The sequence below is a fragment of the Capra hircus genome, chromosome 4 (genome assembly GCF_001704415.2).
Source record: "Capra hircus breed San Clemente chromosome 4, ASM170441v1, whole genome shotgun sequence".
Lineage (NCBI taxonomy): Eukaryota > Metazoa > Chordata > Mammalia > Artiodactyla > Bovidae > Capra > Capra hircus.
This window is the reverse complement of record NC_030811.1, coordinates 69,512,603-69,527,142: the sequence shown is the minus strand read 5'-3', so window position 1 is coordinate 69,527,142 and position 14,540 is coordinate 69,512,603. Positions and strand designations below refer to the sequence as shown.

The 14,540-nt window shown below is 38.5% G+C and overlaps 1 protein-coding gene across 1 annotated transcript in view; it reads right to left on the bottom strand.

Annotated features, from left to right (window-relative positions):
• Positions 1-14,540, bottom strand: part of CFTR (cystic fibrosis transmembrane conductance regulator) — a 181,167-nt gene that overhangs the window by 3,748 nt on the left and 162,879 nt on the right. The window contains exons 25-26 of the mRNA XM_013963305.2: positions 10,139-10,228; positions 122-294 (exon numbers count right to left, since the gene is read on the bottom strand). Of these exons, the coding sequence (XP_013818759.2) occupies positions 122-294; positions 10,139-10,228 (263 nt within the window). The remainder of the gene's footprint in view (positions 1-121; positions 295-10,138; positions 10,229-14,540) is intronic.

Sequence of the window (14,540 nt, the reverse complement as noted above, 5' to 3'; positions counted from 1 at the left end):
TTTAAATCTAGAGGGTGGTCTGCTTGCAGACATGACAGCCTGATGGAAATCAATATGAAATAGGTCTCAATGATTCTTTCTCCTCCCTGTATTAGTAAATGACAGGAATTCTGAAACTCACATTGGATCCAAATGAGCACTGGGTTCATCAAGCAGCAAGATCTTTGCTTTACTGAGAACAGATCTGGCCAAGCACATCAACTGCTTGTGGCCATGGCTTAGAACACAACCCCCATCCACAAGGACAAAATCAAGCTTCCCAGGAAACTGCTCTATCACAGATCTGAGTCCGACCTGCAGAAAAGAGGAAAAACACTGTGCTTAGGAGGGATAGTTCATGTACTACAGTCTTAAAAACACTTAAGAGGCTGACAATCTGAAAAGACACACAGGAGTTCTAAAAGTTTAAATTTCATACCAACTCCCCTCCACCACCACCATTCTTGCTACTTGGCTTTAATTGAACAAAAGACTGTATAATCTTGGCAGTTCTAAATCACTGGTCTACAGAATATTTCAGTTCTGTACATTGTCTTTCATGAGATTTTCAGTGAGCTCCTATTCTGTGTCAGGTCCTGCAACAGGGTTTAAAGAGATGATGACTGGCAAAGTTCAGGGTTTATAAAGATATACACAGATAACACAGTTGAAGACACAATAATATAACAATAGATAAAGAAAAGATAATATATATAGAATGCAGTTACTCTATCCTAACAGAGTCTTTGATGCCACCTTCCATTCTCTGTTCTGCCATAATAGAAAATGAAATGTAGCACTAAAAAAATCAGCAAGCCATTGAGGGATGGGATGGGGAGGGAGGTGGGAGGGGGGTTCAGGATGGGGGACACATGTACACCCATGGCTGATTCATGTCAATGTATTGCAAAAACCACTACAATATTGTAAAGTAATTAGATTCCAATTAAAATAATTAATTTTTAAAAACTGACATTAAGAAAGTGATCAAACTATGAAGTAAAAGTTAGTGGATGTAAAATAGTGATATATTGGGAATTCACTGGTGTCCAGTGGTTAGGAAACCAACCTTCTACTGCACAGTATAGCTCTCCCCTTCCGCAAAACAAACAAACAAACAAAAAACTAGCAGGTTTTTTTTTTAACTGGAGATTTAAAGGTGCCTAGATATTAGGGTAGAATATGAGAATTCTGTTAGGGTCAATGACTTTTTTTTAAGCTAGATAGAAAAAAAAAAATAGGTTGAAAGTACAAATGAGATACAGAAACCCATTCTTTTAAAATAAAACAAAAATGAAATCTTGCCTCATCATGTCACTTATTAAAATAAATGTGAACTGGCATACATATTTTTGCCAAGTGTTGCTGAGTGTTTGAGAGTTAAAGAGATTCATAAACTATTATATCCTGCCCTTGGGAAGTCTGAGATTTAGTATTGGAAGGTGAGATATGCTCCCACCTACCTGTAATATAGGCAGAAAGAGATAATGACCTAAGACAGACTCTCATGAGTTCAGTGATGAAGTCAGAGATGGCCCACATCACTGTGCTTGTTCAGTAAATATTAACTGTGTGCCCATGATATGCATTATAGACAATATTCCTCGACTGGATTTCTCATTAAAGCAGCCTCACTCTGTGAGAATTCATCTGTGTTTCACAAGCTTATGAGATGGCAGGGAATGTAAACACATTAATTAGACAAAGGGGACTAGTCTGAGGTATTCTGAAAGACTCAAACATAAAGCTAATTTGGGATCTGAATAGCTGAAAATGTGAACGAGGGCTCTCGAGTGAGGAGCTGGAGGACTTGTGTTCTTTTTCTCCTCAGCTTGCGCTTTTCATTGGCTTCAGCCTGTGAACTTGCTACATCTCTCCCTTCTTAGAACAAAAGCAAACCCCTCACCTGCCTCCAGCTTTCCCTTTAGCTATTATTTAATATTTACCCTTTTGTCATCTAGAAATCTTAAACAAGGAGTGCGCATCTGTTGTCCCTACTGCCTGAGACCACAGATCATTTTTTCCCTTCTTCAAACATCTAGTCCTTGGCTTATGAGAAACCACATACTCCACAACCATTCCTTCCCTTTATCATGCGTAGGTAACTCTCTCTCTTCCTGTCCCTTGAATATTAGTCTTCCTCATTGCCAGCTCTCCAGTACTTCCAAGATCTCATTCATTCTTAAGGTCTCAACTACCACTGATAAACGAATGATTTTTCACCTTTATCTCCAGCCCCAGGCCTCTTTCAAATACTTCTTAATCTTGTTCATTCTCACTAGCCCCAAACTGAATAACAACTGAATCCAGGCCATTATTATCTCTTAAACTTCATCCTATAGATCTCAAGTTGACTTGTCACCCCAAAACCCCACAAGAACCCCTCTGAAATAAAGGTTTGACCCTATTGTTTCTCTGTTTTAAAACCTACAGTGGCTGTTCTGACAGAATAACTGAACTCTCTCACATGGCAGATAAGGCACTCGGAACCCAGCCCTCTCTACCTTTACTTCCAGCAGCACTAAACACACAGCTTATAGCTCCCTCTACACCTTGACCTTCTCAGGTCTGTACCATAGCTTAGCAAGGAGTACCCTTCCCAATACTCCTGATCAGCTTCTAGGTCAGTCAGGCACACAGTCCCAGAAGCAGGGGTGCGAGTTCCCTTGTTCGACTGTCAGCTTCCTGAGCATAAAGACATGCGCTCAGTGCCCTTGCTGGACTCATTGCCAGCCTCAACACATCCATCCATTTGTTCACAATGTGCACTGAGCCCCAGAATGCTGACCAAACAAGACAGATGCAGCTTTGATGAATGATTTTTTAAATACAAATTTAAAGATGAATTATAAATGGTAAATGGTGCCAGGTTTAGCTCTGCCAGTAGAGACCATGACCAAGACCAGTCACTTCATCTGCATACCTCTGTTTTCTCATTTTTAAGATTCTACAAAATCTCTTTTTAAAAAGTATAAAAGAAGAAGTTTTTTTAACACTTTAAGTCAATATTTCCTTCAGATGAATCAGAAATATTGGGGAATTTTTTAAAAGTCAAATTAAGCATCAAGAAAACTACTGATAAAACACTAGAGCTTGGAAGTCACACACAAGTAGCTTTCAGTCTGCACTCCACCACTCCTTTGCTGATGATGTCAAGGGTGTTACTGGAAGTCTCACCTAGCTCATGGGGAAGATATGGGGAAAATAATAGGAGAGACTATAATGAGGATTATAATGGGGAGTAAAAGAGATAATTTGTGGAAAGATCTTGCCACAGAGTGTAGCACAGGGTAAGCACCTAATCCACCCTAACTATTAGTATTGTTAGAACCTGGGGAATTCTGAGTCATAGGCCTGGTCACTGAAACACTTCACAGGTATGACAGCAAGATTTGTAAGATTTCCCCATTGTAAGTTACCGTAGAAAGCAAGTTAACAGGAAGTATTACAATACTAATGATTTACATCATGCCCCTAGTAACAGGGTTAAGATTTTGCTAAGAATGTTTTGCAGTATGTAGTCTCCCCTTTTAGATTCACATCATTCATACCCTCATCTATTAAGGCCACGATGGGAAAGCTACTTTAGTGAGTTATACTCTGTACTTTCCTGTGATAAAAAGCTGAACAAAGTCTGTAGTTTTAACCCACATGGAACTTAACACAGTGAACAAGTACCTAAATATATAGCACTGTCAATATTTAGAGAACAAAACTATGCAATGAGTGACGGAGAGGCAGACCATTCTAGGGTGCATTTTCCCACATTTCTATCTCACTGATTAACTCCCTACCAAGTAGAGTAAAAATCTTTTAAAACCATATTCACTAGAGAAAGGTGAACATAAGTTAGTAAAACTTTAAATTTGAAGTCAGTGAATATTTAACATATTAATTACCTGTTTCCTGCCTAATACGGTGATAGGCTTGAGAGAGAAAATAGGAAGCAAGACAGACTAGTAATTAGTTCTGAAAAGATACAAAGCTCTTATTACCAACTCCACGTGCCAGTAAGAATGGCTTAAATTAACCTCATGATTTTTTTTTTTTTGGTGCTTAGTAAGAGATTCCTTAATAGACTCTTAATAGGAGTTTATTAAATTCTAGGTATTATGGCAGACCTGGGAATTCAAAGATGAATAACACCAGGCTCTGCCCTTAAGGAACTCATGATTCAGATGGGGAGAAAACTAACAAATGGGAAATTACTGCTCAAAGAGAAAAGTGCTATTGTAAAAGAAAAAAAAAAAAGACTGAAAGGGAACTTGCTACAGAAATCATATAATTTAGTGATCTTTAACAGCAGAATTCTTTAAAAATAAATACCTACACTTACATACATGCATATGCACATATATATGTGTGTGTGTGTGTGAGTGTGTGTGCGTGTGTGTATATTCTGACTATGTTATTTGCACTATTGCCACAAACCATTTTTCAATAGATTAAAAACAAATATAAACTTTAGCTTAGTCTGTCCAAACTAAGGTGAATTTTAAATATATGGAATCTCAACATTTCTAATTATTTTCATTCCAACTTAGCATTGCAAATAACTTAAAGCATCCACAGTCTGTGGATATAAAGAACTTTAGGGAAAAAAGCATTTGCTAGCTTTCTGTGGTTGAACTGATAAATCATACATACTTCCAAACTGCTATTTACAAAGAACAAATTTTATTTTGTGACATATCAAACTAAAAAATGTGTTACGGTCTGAAAAGGAACAGGCATTTTCTTCAAAGTATTGACTTTTGCAATTGTTGCACTCTGAAATGTTATTACAGAGCAAGAGTTTGTTCTTGTGACAAGGAAACATGAAAAAAAAAAGAATAATAAGGAAAGTGAAGTGTAGCTGGACTGGGAAGTCCGTTGGTAGGTCGTTACAAAGATAGACTCTGTAAACTCCTTCAGACATTTCTTTTGCTACTCTACAGGTTTCCCAGGACAAACTTTCAACTTAAAAGGCCACTATTTCTGCTATTTAGCTTGCTCTCTAAAATAGCTTACCTGACTATTGATGTGTAGAGAAACAAACTATTTTATAAGCAATCTAAGGAGTAAACAATTACCAAAAAGTCTCCATTCCAAAACCATTCTATCAGTTTGGATAACACTGAGTAACAGACTGGGGTGAAGGAGCTTGAGAGGATAGACAACATCAGGGCACCTCACTGTGGGGAAAGAGTCTGTGAACCAGAAACCAAGGGAGGGAGCTGCTCCCACCACCCATCCCAGCCAAGCCCCAGCGTGCTCATGACCAACAGCGACACCCGTGTGGATCACAAGGCTGCCTTTACGACCCATTACACATGAGCAATTTATTTTTTTTCATTTAAATAAACGAATCAAATCATGCATTCATTCACTCAGTCCATATTCACTGAACACCATCCACATGCCCCACACTGTTCCAGGCACTGGAAACACCACAGAGACTTATCCCTGCCCTCGAGGCACTTACAAGCCCATGGGGGAAGTGCACAAGTTAAGAGGTGAATCTCTCTCTTGTGTGGAGAAAGCCGTGACAGGCATGGAGGTACCAGAGACAGCTAGGAGGGGCTCCTCATATCTGGAGCATCAGGGCAGAATCCTGGGAAGAACTGAGGTGTAAGTAGAGGCCTGAATGATGAGGAGGGGCAGCTAGTGAAGGGCTAGCAGGGAGTCCCAGCCACAGAGCATGTGAAAAAGCCTCTGCAGAACAGAGAGCACAAGGTGCCTTAGAGGAACCAAATAAATTCAGTGTAGTTGGATCGTGGTAAGCAGGGGCAGTTGGGGAGGGAGTTTAGAGAGAGGCAGCAACAAATCACATCAACCATGAGCAGTGTGGACTTTGTCTAAAAGGCAATAAGGAGCCATAAGAAGGTGAGAAACAAGCAATCAGATGCAAGGCTGCCAAGGGCAGAATGAATTGTAAGGAGCCAGTAAGAGAGAAACTGGAAAGGGGTTTATTTCAAAAATTCACACAAGAATTAAGAGATGGGGACAGAGAAAAATGAATATATTCTAGATATTTGCAGGAAACACCCTTGACAGAACGGAACAGGTGGAGACAGGTGGAGGAATTGGGAGTCAAGAATGAGCCCCAGATCTTGGCTTTGGGCAACAAGAAGCTGGTGATGCCATTCACCGAGACTGGAAACGCAGGACAACTGTGTGGCTGGTGCAGCTAAGAAACTCACTTACGGACAGAAGATGCCTGTCCATGCTGAAACATCAGTGAGGGAGCTCTGGACACAGGCAGATTTGGGAGTCAGCAGCACAGAGGAGTTAGTTAGAGCTATGAAGATGCATGGTATTTTCCAGGAAGAGTAAGACAACAAATAGGATTCTGTTTAACAGCAACATATAAAAGACGACCAGGTAAAGACCACATGAAAGCATGACTATAACAGCTAATGTTCACTGAGTGTTACTTGCCAGGCCCTAGGCTGGGCCTCTTATACATACTAGCCTGAAAACTGATAGCAACCCTACCAATTTATTAGTCCACAATGTTAGGGGTCTACTTTGTTTTTCTCCCTCAAGACTCAGCCTCCTTTCAAATTCTCTTGGTCTACACAGCTGGTACTCAGGGCTCCTAGGTAGAAGCTATCTGGTCCTCAGTGGTTTAGGGTTGGGGAATTTAGACTTTCATAGTTCCAGGTCATTGACAAAAACTCTTTCTCTCCCTTGGACTTGCTTTAAATTCATCCATTGAATGATAAGGCGTGAAATGCCAGGATGAAGGTCTGGGCCTAGGGCACAAAGGTTGAAAGAGCTGCTTTGGCCACCAGCTTGGCTCCCAAGTCTTAGAGCTTGTAACTAGGCATGTTCCTCATGGCTTCACACAATCCAGTCCAGATATGCAAAGGTTCCACAATGTAGTGTAGGGCCAAATGCAAGGTAGGAATAGAGTATTTCTTGGCCTGACATTGTCTTCATAAGCTCTTTTGATTTCCCTTTCAGGGAAAGCGGAATTACAAAGAAGGTGCTCTTGGGATAAGATTCAAGTGTTTAACTCTCTGCTGTAACTCACTTCATTTCCCTCTAGAGAAACAAGTCACACTAAGGTCACAGAGAGGACCAGACGAGGTGACATTCAATCCCAGTTTACCCTGGCCAGTCCTGGTTGTCATCTTTCGTCCCAGTCTCCTGTCCAGGTAAGTAATGGACACATCCCTGAATGGTCCTATTTGGGCAAAGCGTATGATCAACCATATAGGATTAAACACAGACCCCATAACTTGTAAGCCAATGTATTTTCTGCTTCTCTGGGCTTTTGCTGCCTTGTCTGTGCTCTATTCTCAGGCTACTTCAACAAAAATTTATCACTACTCTTCAAATACATGACATTAATACAAGGACAGCAGCAGTAACTTTATGAACAACAAATTATTTTAAAAAGATATACCTATATATGAGCTGATTAAATAAAAATCTAAACAGGTAAAATTTTGCCATTATACTGGCATTTAAAGTGCTTATGCTATACCCAGGCCTGCTGCATCCAGAGCCTCTGCCCCAGCAGCAGGCCGCTGCTGATCCATACCTCCACAGGAGACACTCACACTCAAAGGCAGGTCTGGGGCAGACTCCGTGGCATCCCCTGCTGAGCCCAAGGTTTTGTTTGAGCCCTCTAAGCATCTCTGGCGGGTATGGGGTTTGACTCTAAACGTAATTTTGCCCCTCCAGCCATCTTGCTGGATGAGGGGTATCCTTTTTTGGTGGGATCCTTCATTCTCCTGTCAATGGTTGTTCAGCAGCGAGTTGTAATTTTGGAGTTCACAGGAGAAGATGAGCCCCTGACCTTCTACTCTGCCTTCTTGGGTCTATCATTACAGTTGGGTGTTTATGCAGTGAGTTTTGGGGCATGAGGATACATAGATTGTCTCCATGTCTTCAGATTGTTAGATTCTCATAGGAAAAGATTAGATTGTATATTTTTAACAAAGAAAAATGCCCAAAGGATTTTATTTTTATCTTTAGGAAGAAAGGAAGAGATTAAAAGGGAATTGTCATTTAAGTCATAGTTATTTTCATAGCTAACTTAGAGTAATGGTTATTTCGCTATACTACATAAATGTCCTGGCTGAAAATTTATATGCATATACAAACATATTGTAAATGTATATACACATACATATGTAAAATTAGTTTTAGGGATATAGATAGGATAATTTCTTTTTAAAAATATATTCATTGCTTTACATTTTTTCTTTTTGAAAAAAATATGGAAATGGAATTGCAGTTATAAGCTTAAATGTAGAAACCTGCTTCATTTATATCTAAATGAATGTTAATTTTTATATAAAATGTTTAAGTGGCTATGTATTTTTTTAATGTTTCCATATATACTTCTGTGAGAACAGAATTTCTGTGATTTGGAGTATTGTTTTTCTGAGAGCTTTTGAAAATTTTCTGGTGGGTAGTTAAATTTGTATATTATAATCAGTAACCAATGTCAGGAGTATTCTCAGTTGCCTATAATGTAAATAATGAAAATTTGTTAGAAGTATCATTAGTATATCTTATTTTGTGTAGCAGTTTGGCAATGACAATCAAAATTTGAATATGTAAAACTTTTGAAATGATAAAACTTGCTGATGGGATTTTACCTATTACTGTTCTCAAATTCATAAAGAAGAAAATATGTTAGAGATTGTAACATAATTTGAATGTCTGAAATATATGTCATTAAAAGAAGAATTGTAATGATAAAAAAAATCTTAACCATGTCTTCTAAAACTTTAGATTATTTTTATAACCCTGATTTCCTGTAAATTTTATTGTAACTTGGCAATACTTGCAGATTTTATAAAGTCTTCTGTCTTCCTTTCAAAGTTTCTCTCCCACCACATTGTGTTCCTATAGTTCATTCTCTGAAGTCACATCAAAGACATTAAAATGTGTCACTTGCAATTTAGTTAATGTTTTCTTTAAAAACCCTGTTTGTTCAGTAATAAGGAAACTTTGATAATGAAGACGGTTAATCTAAGTGCATTTTATTAGGGGCATGTTAAGGTTAGACATTCAATGGGTAAGTGTTTAAACTCATGGGCATTTCAAAGCTCCTGGCAAGATCCACTCTGAAGGGAGGCAGACAAGGAAAGAAAATTTGGAATAAAAAGATTTCCAAATATGTTGGAAACAGTGGGATAAAGCTGTTCTCTAAGAAGGCCTTTGCATCTAACGATCTTAAGTCCCATAATTGTAGTCAGGCACCATTCAGATCTTTGGACATAAACCTCAAGTTTAATAAACTAGAACAACTTATGTTCTCCTTTCTTAAATACGATGTCTATATTTCAAGAATTGGATGCATGTAAGAATTAAAGATTTTAAAATTTAAAAAAAGAAAAAAAAAGAAAAAAAAATAAAGCTAACTCTATACATGGTAAAAAAAAAAAAAAAAAAGAATTATTAGTTAACAGCTAGAGTGTCTATTAAGCAAGCCAAGATTTCCACTTATGCTCTCCACCAACTCTAAATTCCTCCGTATAATACCTTCAATTATAATGAACCACTTGTTTCTTATAAACAGGCTGTTATTCAGGAACTTAGATTCCATTTCAAACCATGTATTTCCTATAGTGTACTGATCTCAAAGAATACAGCTTGCCATATCTAGGTCATTTAGTATCATATTTGGCATGGAGATGCTCATGACAAATGCTCCCGAAGGCAGCTGACTTCTGGTGACTTCCAAAGAAGACTGTATCCACCAGTTGGTCCTCTAAAATTATCATCACCCTTTTGCTAAACCTGTGCTTTCCAGAGAAGTGTATCATATCAAACCAAAGCTTTGTTCTTGTGCTGGGAAACCTTCAGAACCCAGATGGGGAATAGATAAGAAGGTACGGACAGAAGCTTCTCTGGATTGTGAATAATCCTGGTGTGCTGTAGGTGTCTAGGTCTCGCCTAGTTCATGTCTCAGTGATGCACATTCTGGAAGAAGGCTAAAGTAATGCTCGCCCTGGAGTCTGACTGACCACTGAGAAAAAGTCTAATCCAAAGAGGTGGGTGTTCCAGCAGTATTAGAGTTTTCCATTTTAAATTTATACACACACATGTACCGACATGCACAAAGGTGAATACAAAAAATGATCTCGGCTATGATAACCAATCTTGTGTGTATATGAGCAACCCTTTCCAAAATTACTTCAGTTAGCATCCTTACCTCATCTGCAACTTTCCATATTTCTTGATCACTCCACTGTTCATAGGGATCCAAGTTTTTTCTAAATGTTCCAGAAAAGATGAATACTTTCTGTAGTAACAAAAAAAGAGAGGAAAGCATGAATAACCTAAACATGTTTGTATATTTCCCTTATTTTATTGTGAAATATTTGAAACAGAAAAAATATTTTAAAATAATAAAACATTCATGTACTTACCACTCAGTTTTAATTTTTTAAATTTTTATATTTGCTTGGTATCTTTTTTTTTAAGTTTTTTTTTTTTAAGTTTTACTTTATTTTACTTTACTGTACTGTATTGGTTTTGCCATACATTGACATGAATCCACCACGGGTGTACATGCGTTCCCAAACATGAACCCCCCTCCCACCTCCTTCCCCATAACATCTCTCTGGGTCATCCCCGTGCACCAGCCCCAAGCATGCTGGATCCTGCATCGGACATAGACTGGCGATTCGTTTCTTACATGATAGTATACATGTTAGAATGCCATTCTCCCAAATCATCCCACCCTCTCCCTCTCCCTCTGAGTCCAAAAGTCCGCTATACACATCTGTGTCTTTTTTGCTGTCTTGCATACAGGGTCGTCATTACCATCTTTCTAAATTCCATATATATGTGTTAGTATACTGTATTGGTGTTTTTCTTTCTGGCTTACTTCACTCTGTATAATCGGCTCCAGTTTCATCCATCTCATCAGAACTGATTCAAATGTATTCTTTTTAATGGCTGAGTAATACTAAAATATTACAGCTACATCTGAAATCCCTTGTGAATACTTATCTAACTTCCATGTCCTTAGGATAAAGAAATTGAGATCATTTTAAGTTGTGGGAAATTAAAATGTTTTATTCAGAGCAATATTACTGTAAGCAAATATAATATAAAATTAAACAGTTAAAAATTATGCTTATGAGGATTTCCCTGGTGGTTCAGTGGTTAAGACTTCGTATTTCCACAGCAGGGGACACGAGTCTCATTCCTGGTCAGGGACATTCCACATACCGTGCAGTGTGGCCAAAAAAAAAAATTATGTTTATGAGTTATAATGAACTTGTTACAACAAAATTCTAATTTTGTACTGGTATTTTCCTTGGATTTCTTTTAAAATCCTACCTTCCTAAGGGATTTTGAAACTGTATGAATTTACAGACACTCAAACACATATGTTCATATGGTCTATAAACCAAGGCACATGTGTAACTAGACAGGCACAGGAAAGGGTTACAACTTAGAAATCAGTGAAAGAATGAAAATCAAATATTTGTGTAACTGACTGCATGTCACAGAGGGAAGGGGGGCAGACAAGATGGATCGTGCTGAGGTGGCAAATTGGCAATCTAATTTCCTGTTAAGGAACACTGCACAGCTCTCACCCTTGCTTGCTACATCACTGTCTACTTAAATCTGCCTGTATAAATTAAAAAAAAAAAGTTTAAGAAAATTACTGTCTCATTGGGAAATGCAACAACTATAATACTATTTAGGTCTCTCTCTGTATATACGGGTGAACTGAAAAATACTTTGGATGTTAACATTCAGAAAATTTTTTTTCTTTACCTTTTTTCTTTTGCCTTTGGTTAATAACACAGTCAAGAGAGCTGCTAACTAAATTTTTTGAATATTTAATTTTCACTAGCTGCCTTAGACTGAGAGAGAATGCTCAGCACCCATCTGATCTGTGAGGAACTACAGAAGGTAAGTTGGCCCCAGATGAATGGTGTCTGTGCCTTGCCATTGCAGTCAAGTTCAAGGATAGTCCTATGGGAGACCTCATGCCCTGGGGCATAATTTATGGCTTAAGGAACAAGGTTGTTGCCAAATATCTCAGGTACCCTCTGCAGAAAGCAGCAAAATTATGCTGGTATTTCTTAATTTGCATCAAATCAGTTCCTAAGGGATGCTTCCATTGCTTTACAGAAGTGAACATAGACAATATATGACTCATGAGCTCATAAGAGGTGATGGATATATTTTTTGGTACATCCTCCTCCAAGCTCCCAAGTAAATGAACGTAATGTCCAAATAAACTAAAGAGAACAGACAGTGTACGCTATTTAGAGATTCTGATAAAGTAAAGAGAATTAAATAAGAAGTGGCTCTGAGAATGCCAGTCAATTTATTACTAAAGCAATCAGGTTTATTTAGTATCTAAAGTTCAAAGGCTTGCCAATGGAATTTGGCCATTTACTGTGTTTCACATTCTTTCTTTTAATATTTTCTTTATATGAAAGCTTCTACCATTATTGAGAAAGATGTGAAATAACAACTGTAAGGGTTTACGAAGCATCAGACAATGCATCACTTCACTAAAGTTATCTCTACCAGGAACTCAGAGGCTACAACAGAGTCTATGGCCAGCTTACCACAAGCCAGATAAGACTCTTTACATGTGTTGTCTCTTTTTATCTTGATATAAATTTAATGAGACAGATCTTACTGCTGTTCATGAAGAAATCACACTTGGGAAAAGTTAAGTGACTTGCCCAAGGTTATTGAGTTAGTAGTTGTAGAGTTGGCATTCAGACCTTTACAATGCTCCTCAAATTCATAGCAAAATGCCTCAAGTCCTGGGCAGACCAGTTTTGATTCCTGATCTGGAGCTTAGGAAAGATTAAAGGTTGGGCAGAAGCAGCCCAGTGGGTCCATGAAGAGCCCATTCGCACTCAGCAGCACAGTTGTCAATTCAAGCACTGCTATCCATCCTTTAAGCCACAGGCTCAGTACCTACACTGTGAATTGAGAGTTTAGCTTTCTCTTCCTATGCAGGACCTGATTCAAAGGCTTTTATTTGGGCTACAGGGTCCTTGTAACTTTCACGGGGACTTACGTATCCAATGGAACAGCACAATATGAGATTTTACTTTGGCAAAATGGAAAAATGCCAGCATTCTGGAGGACCACAGGTAGAGGCTGAAGGTATTATAAGATCAGAGCAAACACAGACGTTTGTTAAGGGCAAGGTGCCTTATGCAGATGCTGTGACAGTGCAGCTCTTGCCGGAAAGTGTACCTATGAACAAGAATCCAATCTTTTCAAGTTTCAGTGTTACTGCAAAATGGGGGAGATGTCATATTTTTTTATTTTCTAAAATCTACTCTACCCCTGGGCTTTTCCATTTTAACAGATAGGACCTTTATTTTGAAAATGAAAGTCACTCAGTCATGTCCGACTCTTTGTGAACTCATGGACTGTAGAACAGTGATCAATGCAAAGAAATAGAGGAAAACAATAGAATAGGAAAGACTAGAGATCTCTTCAAGAAAATTAGAGATACCAAGCAAACATTTCATGCAAAGATGGGCACAGTAAAGGACAGAAATGGGATGGACCTAACAGAAGCAGAAGATAGTAAGAAGTGGCATGAATACACAGAACTATACAAAAAAGACCTTCACGACCCAGATAATCATGATGGTGTGATCACTCAACCAGAGCCAGACATCCTCGAATGTGAAGTCAAGTGGGCCTTAGAAAGCATCACTATGAACAAAGCTAGTGGAGGTGATGGAATTCCAGTTGAGCGATTTCAAATCCTAAAAGATGATGATGTGAAAGTGCTGCACTCAATATGCCTGCAAATTTGGAAAACTCAGCAGTGGCCACAGGACTGGAAAGGTCAGTTTGCATTCCAATACCAAAGAAAGGCAATGCCAAAGAATGTTCAAACTACCACACAGTTGGAGTTATCTCACATGCTGGCAAAGTAATGCTCAAAATTCTCCAAGCCAGGCTTCAACAATATGTGAACCATGAACTTCCAGATGATCAAGCTGGATTTAGAAAACACAGAAGAACCGGACATCAAATTGCCAACATCTGCTGGATCATCAAAAAAGCAAGAGAGTTCCAGAAAAACATCTACTTCTGCTTTACTGACTATGCCAAAGCCTTTGACTGTGTGGATCACAATAAACTGTGGAAAATTCTTCAAGAGATGGGAATACCAGAGCACCTGACCTGCCTCTTGAGAAATCTGTAGGCAGGTCAGGAAACAACAGTTAGTACTGGACATGGAACAACAGACTGGTTCCAAATAGGGAAAGGAGTACGTCAAGGCTGTATACTGTCATCCTGCGTATTTAACTTTTATGCAGAGTACATCATGAGAAACGCTGGACTGGATCAAGCACAAGCTGGAATCAAGATTGCCAGGAGAAATATCAATAACCTCAGATATGCAGATGACACCACACTTAAGGCAAAAAGAAAAGAAGAACGAAAGAGTCTCTTGATGAAAGTGAAGGAGGAGAGTGAAAAAGTTGGCTTAAAACTCAACCTTCAGAAAATGAAGATCATTGCACTTCATGGCAAATAGATGGGGAAACAATGAGAGACTATTTTTTTGAGTCCCAAAATCACTGCAGATGGTGGCTTGCAGC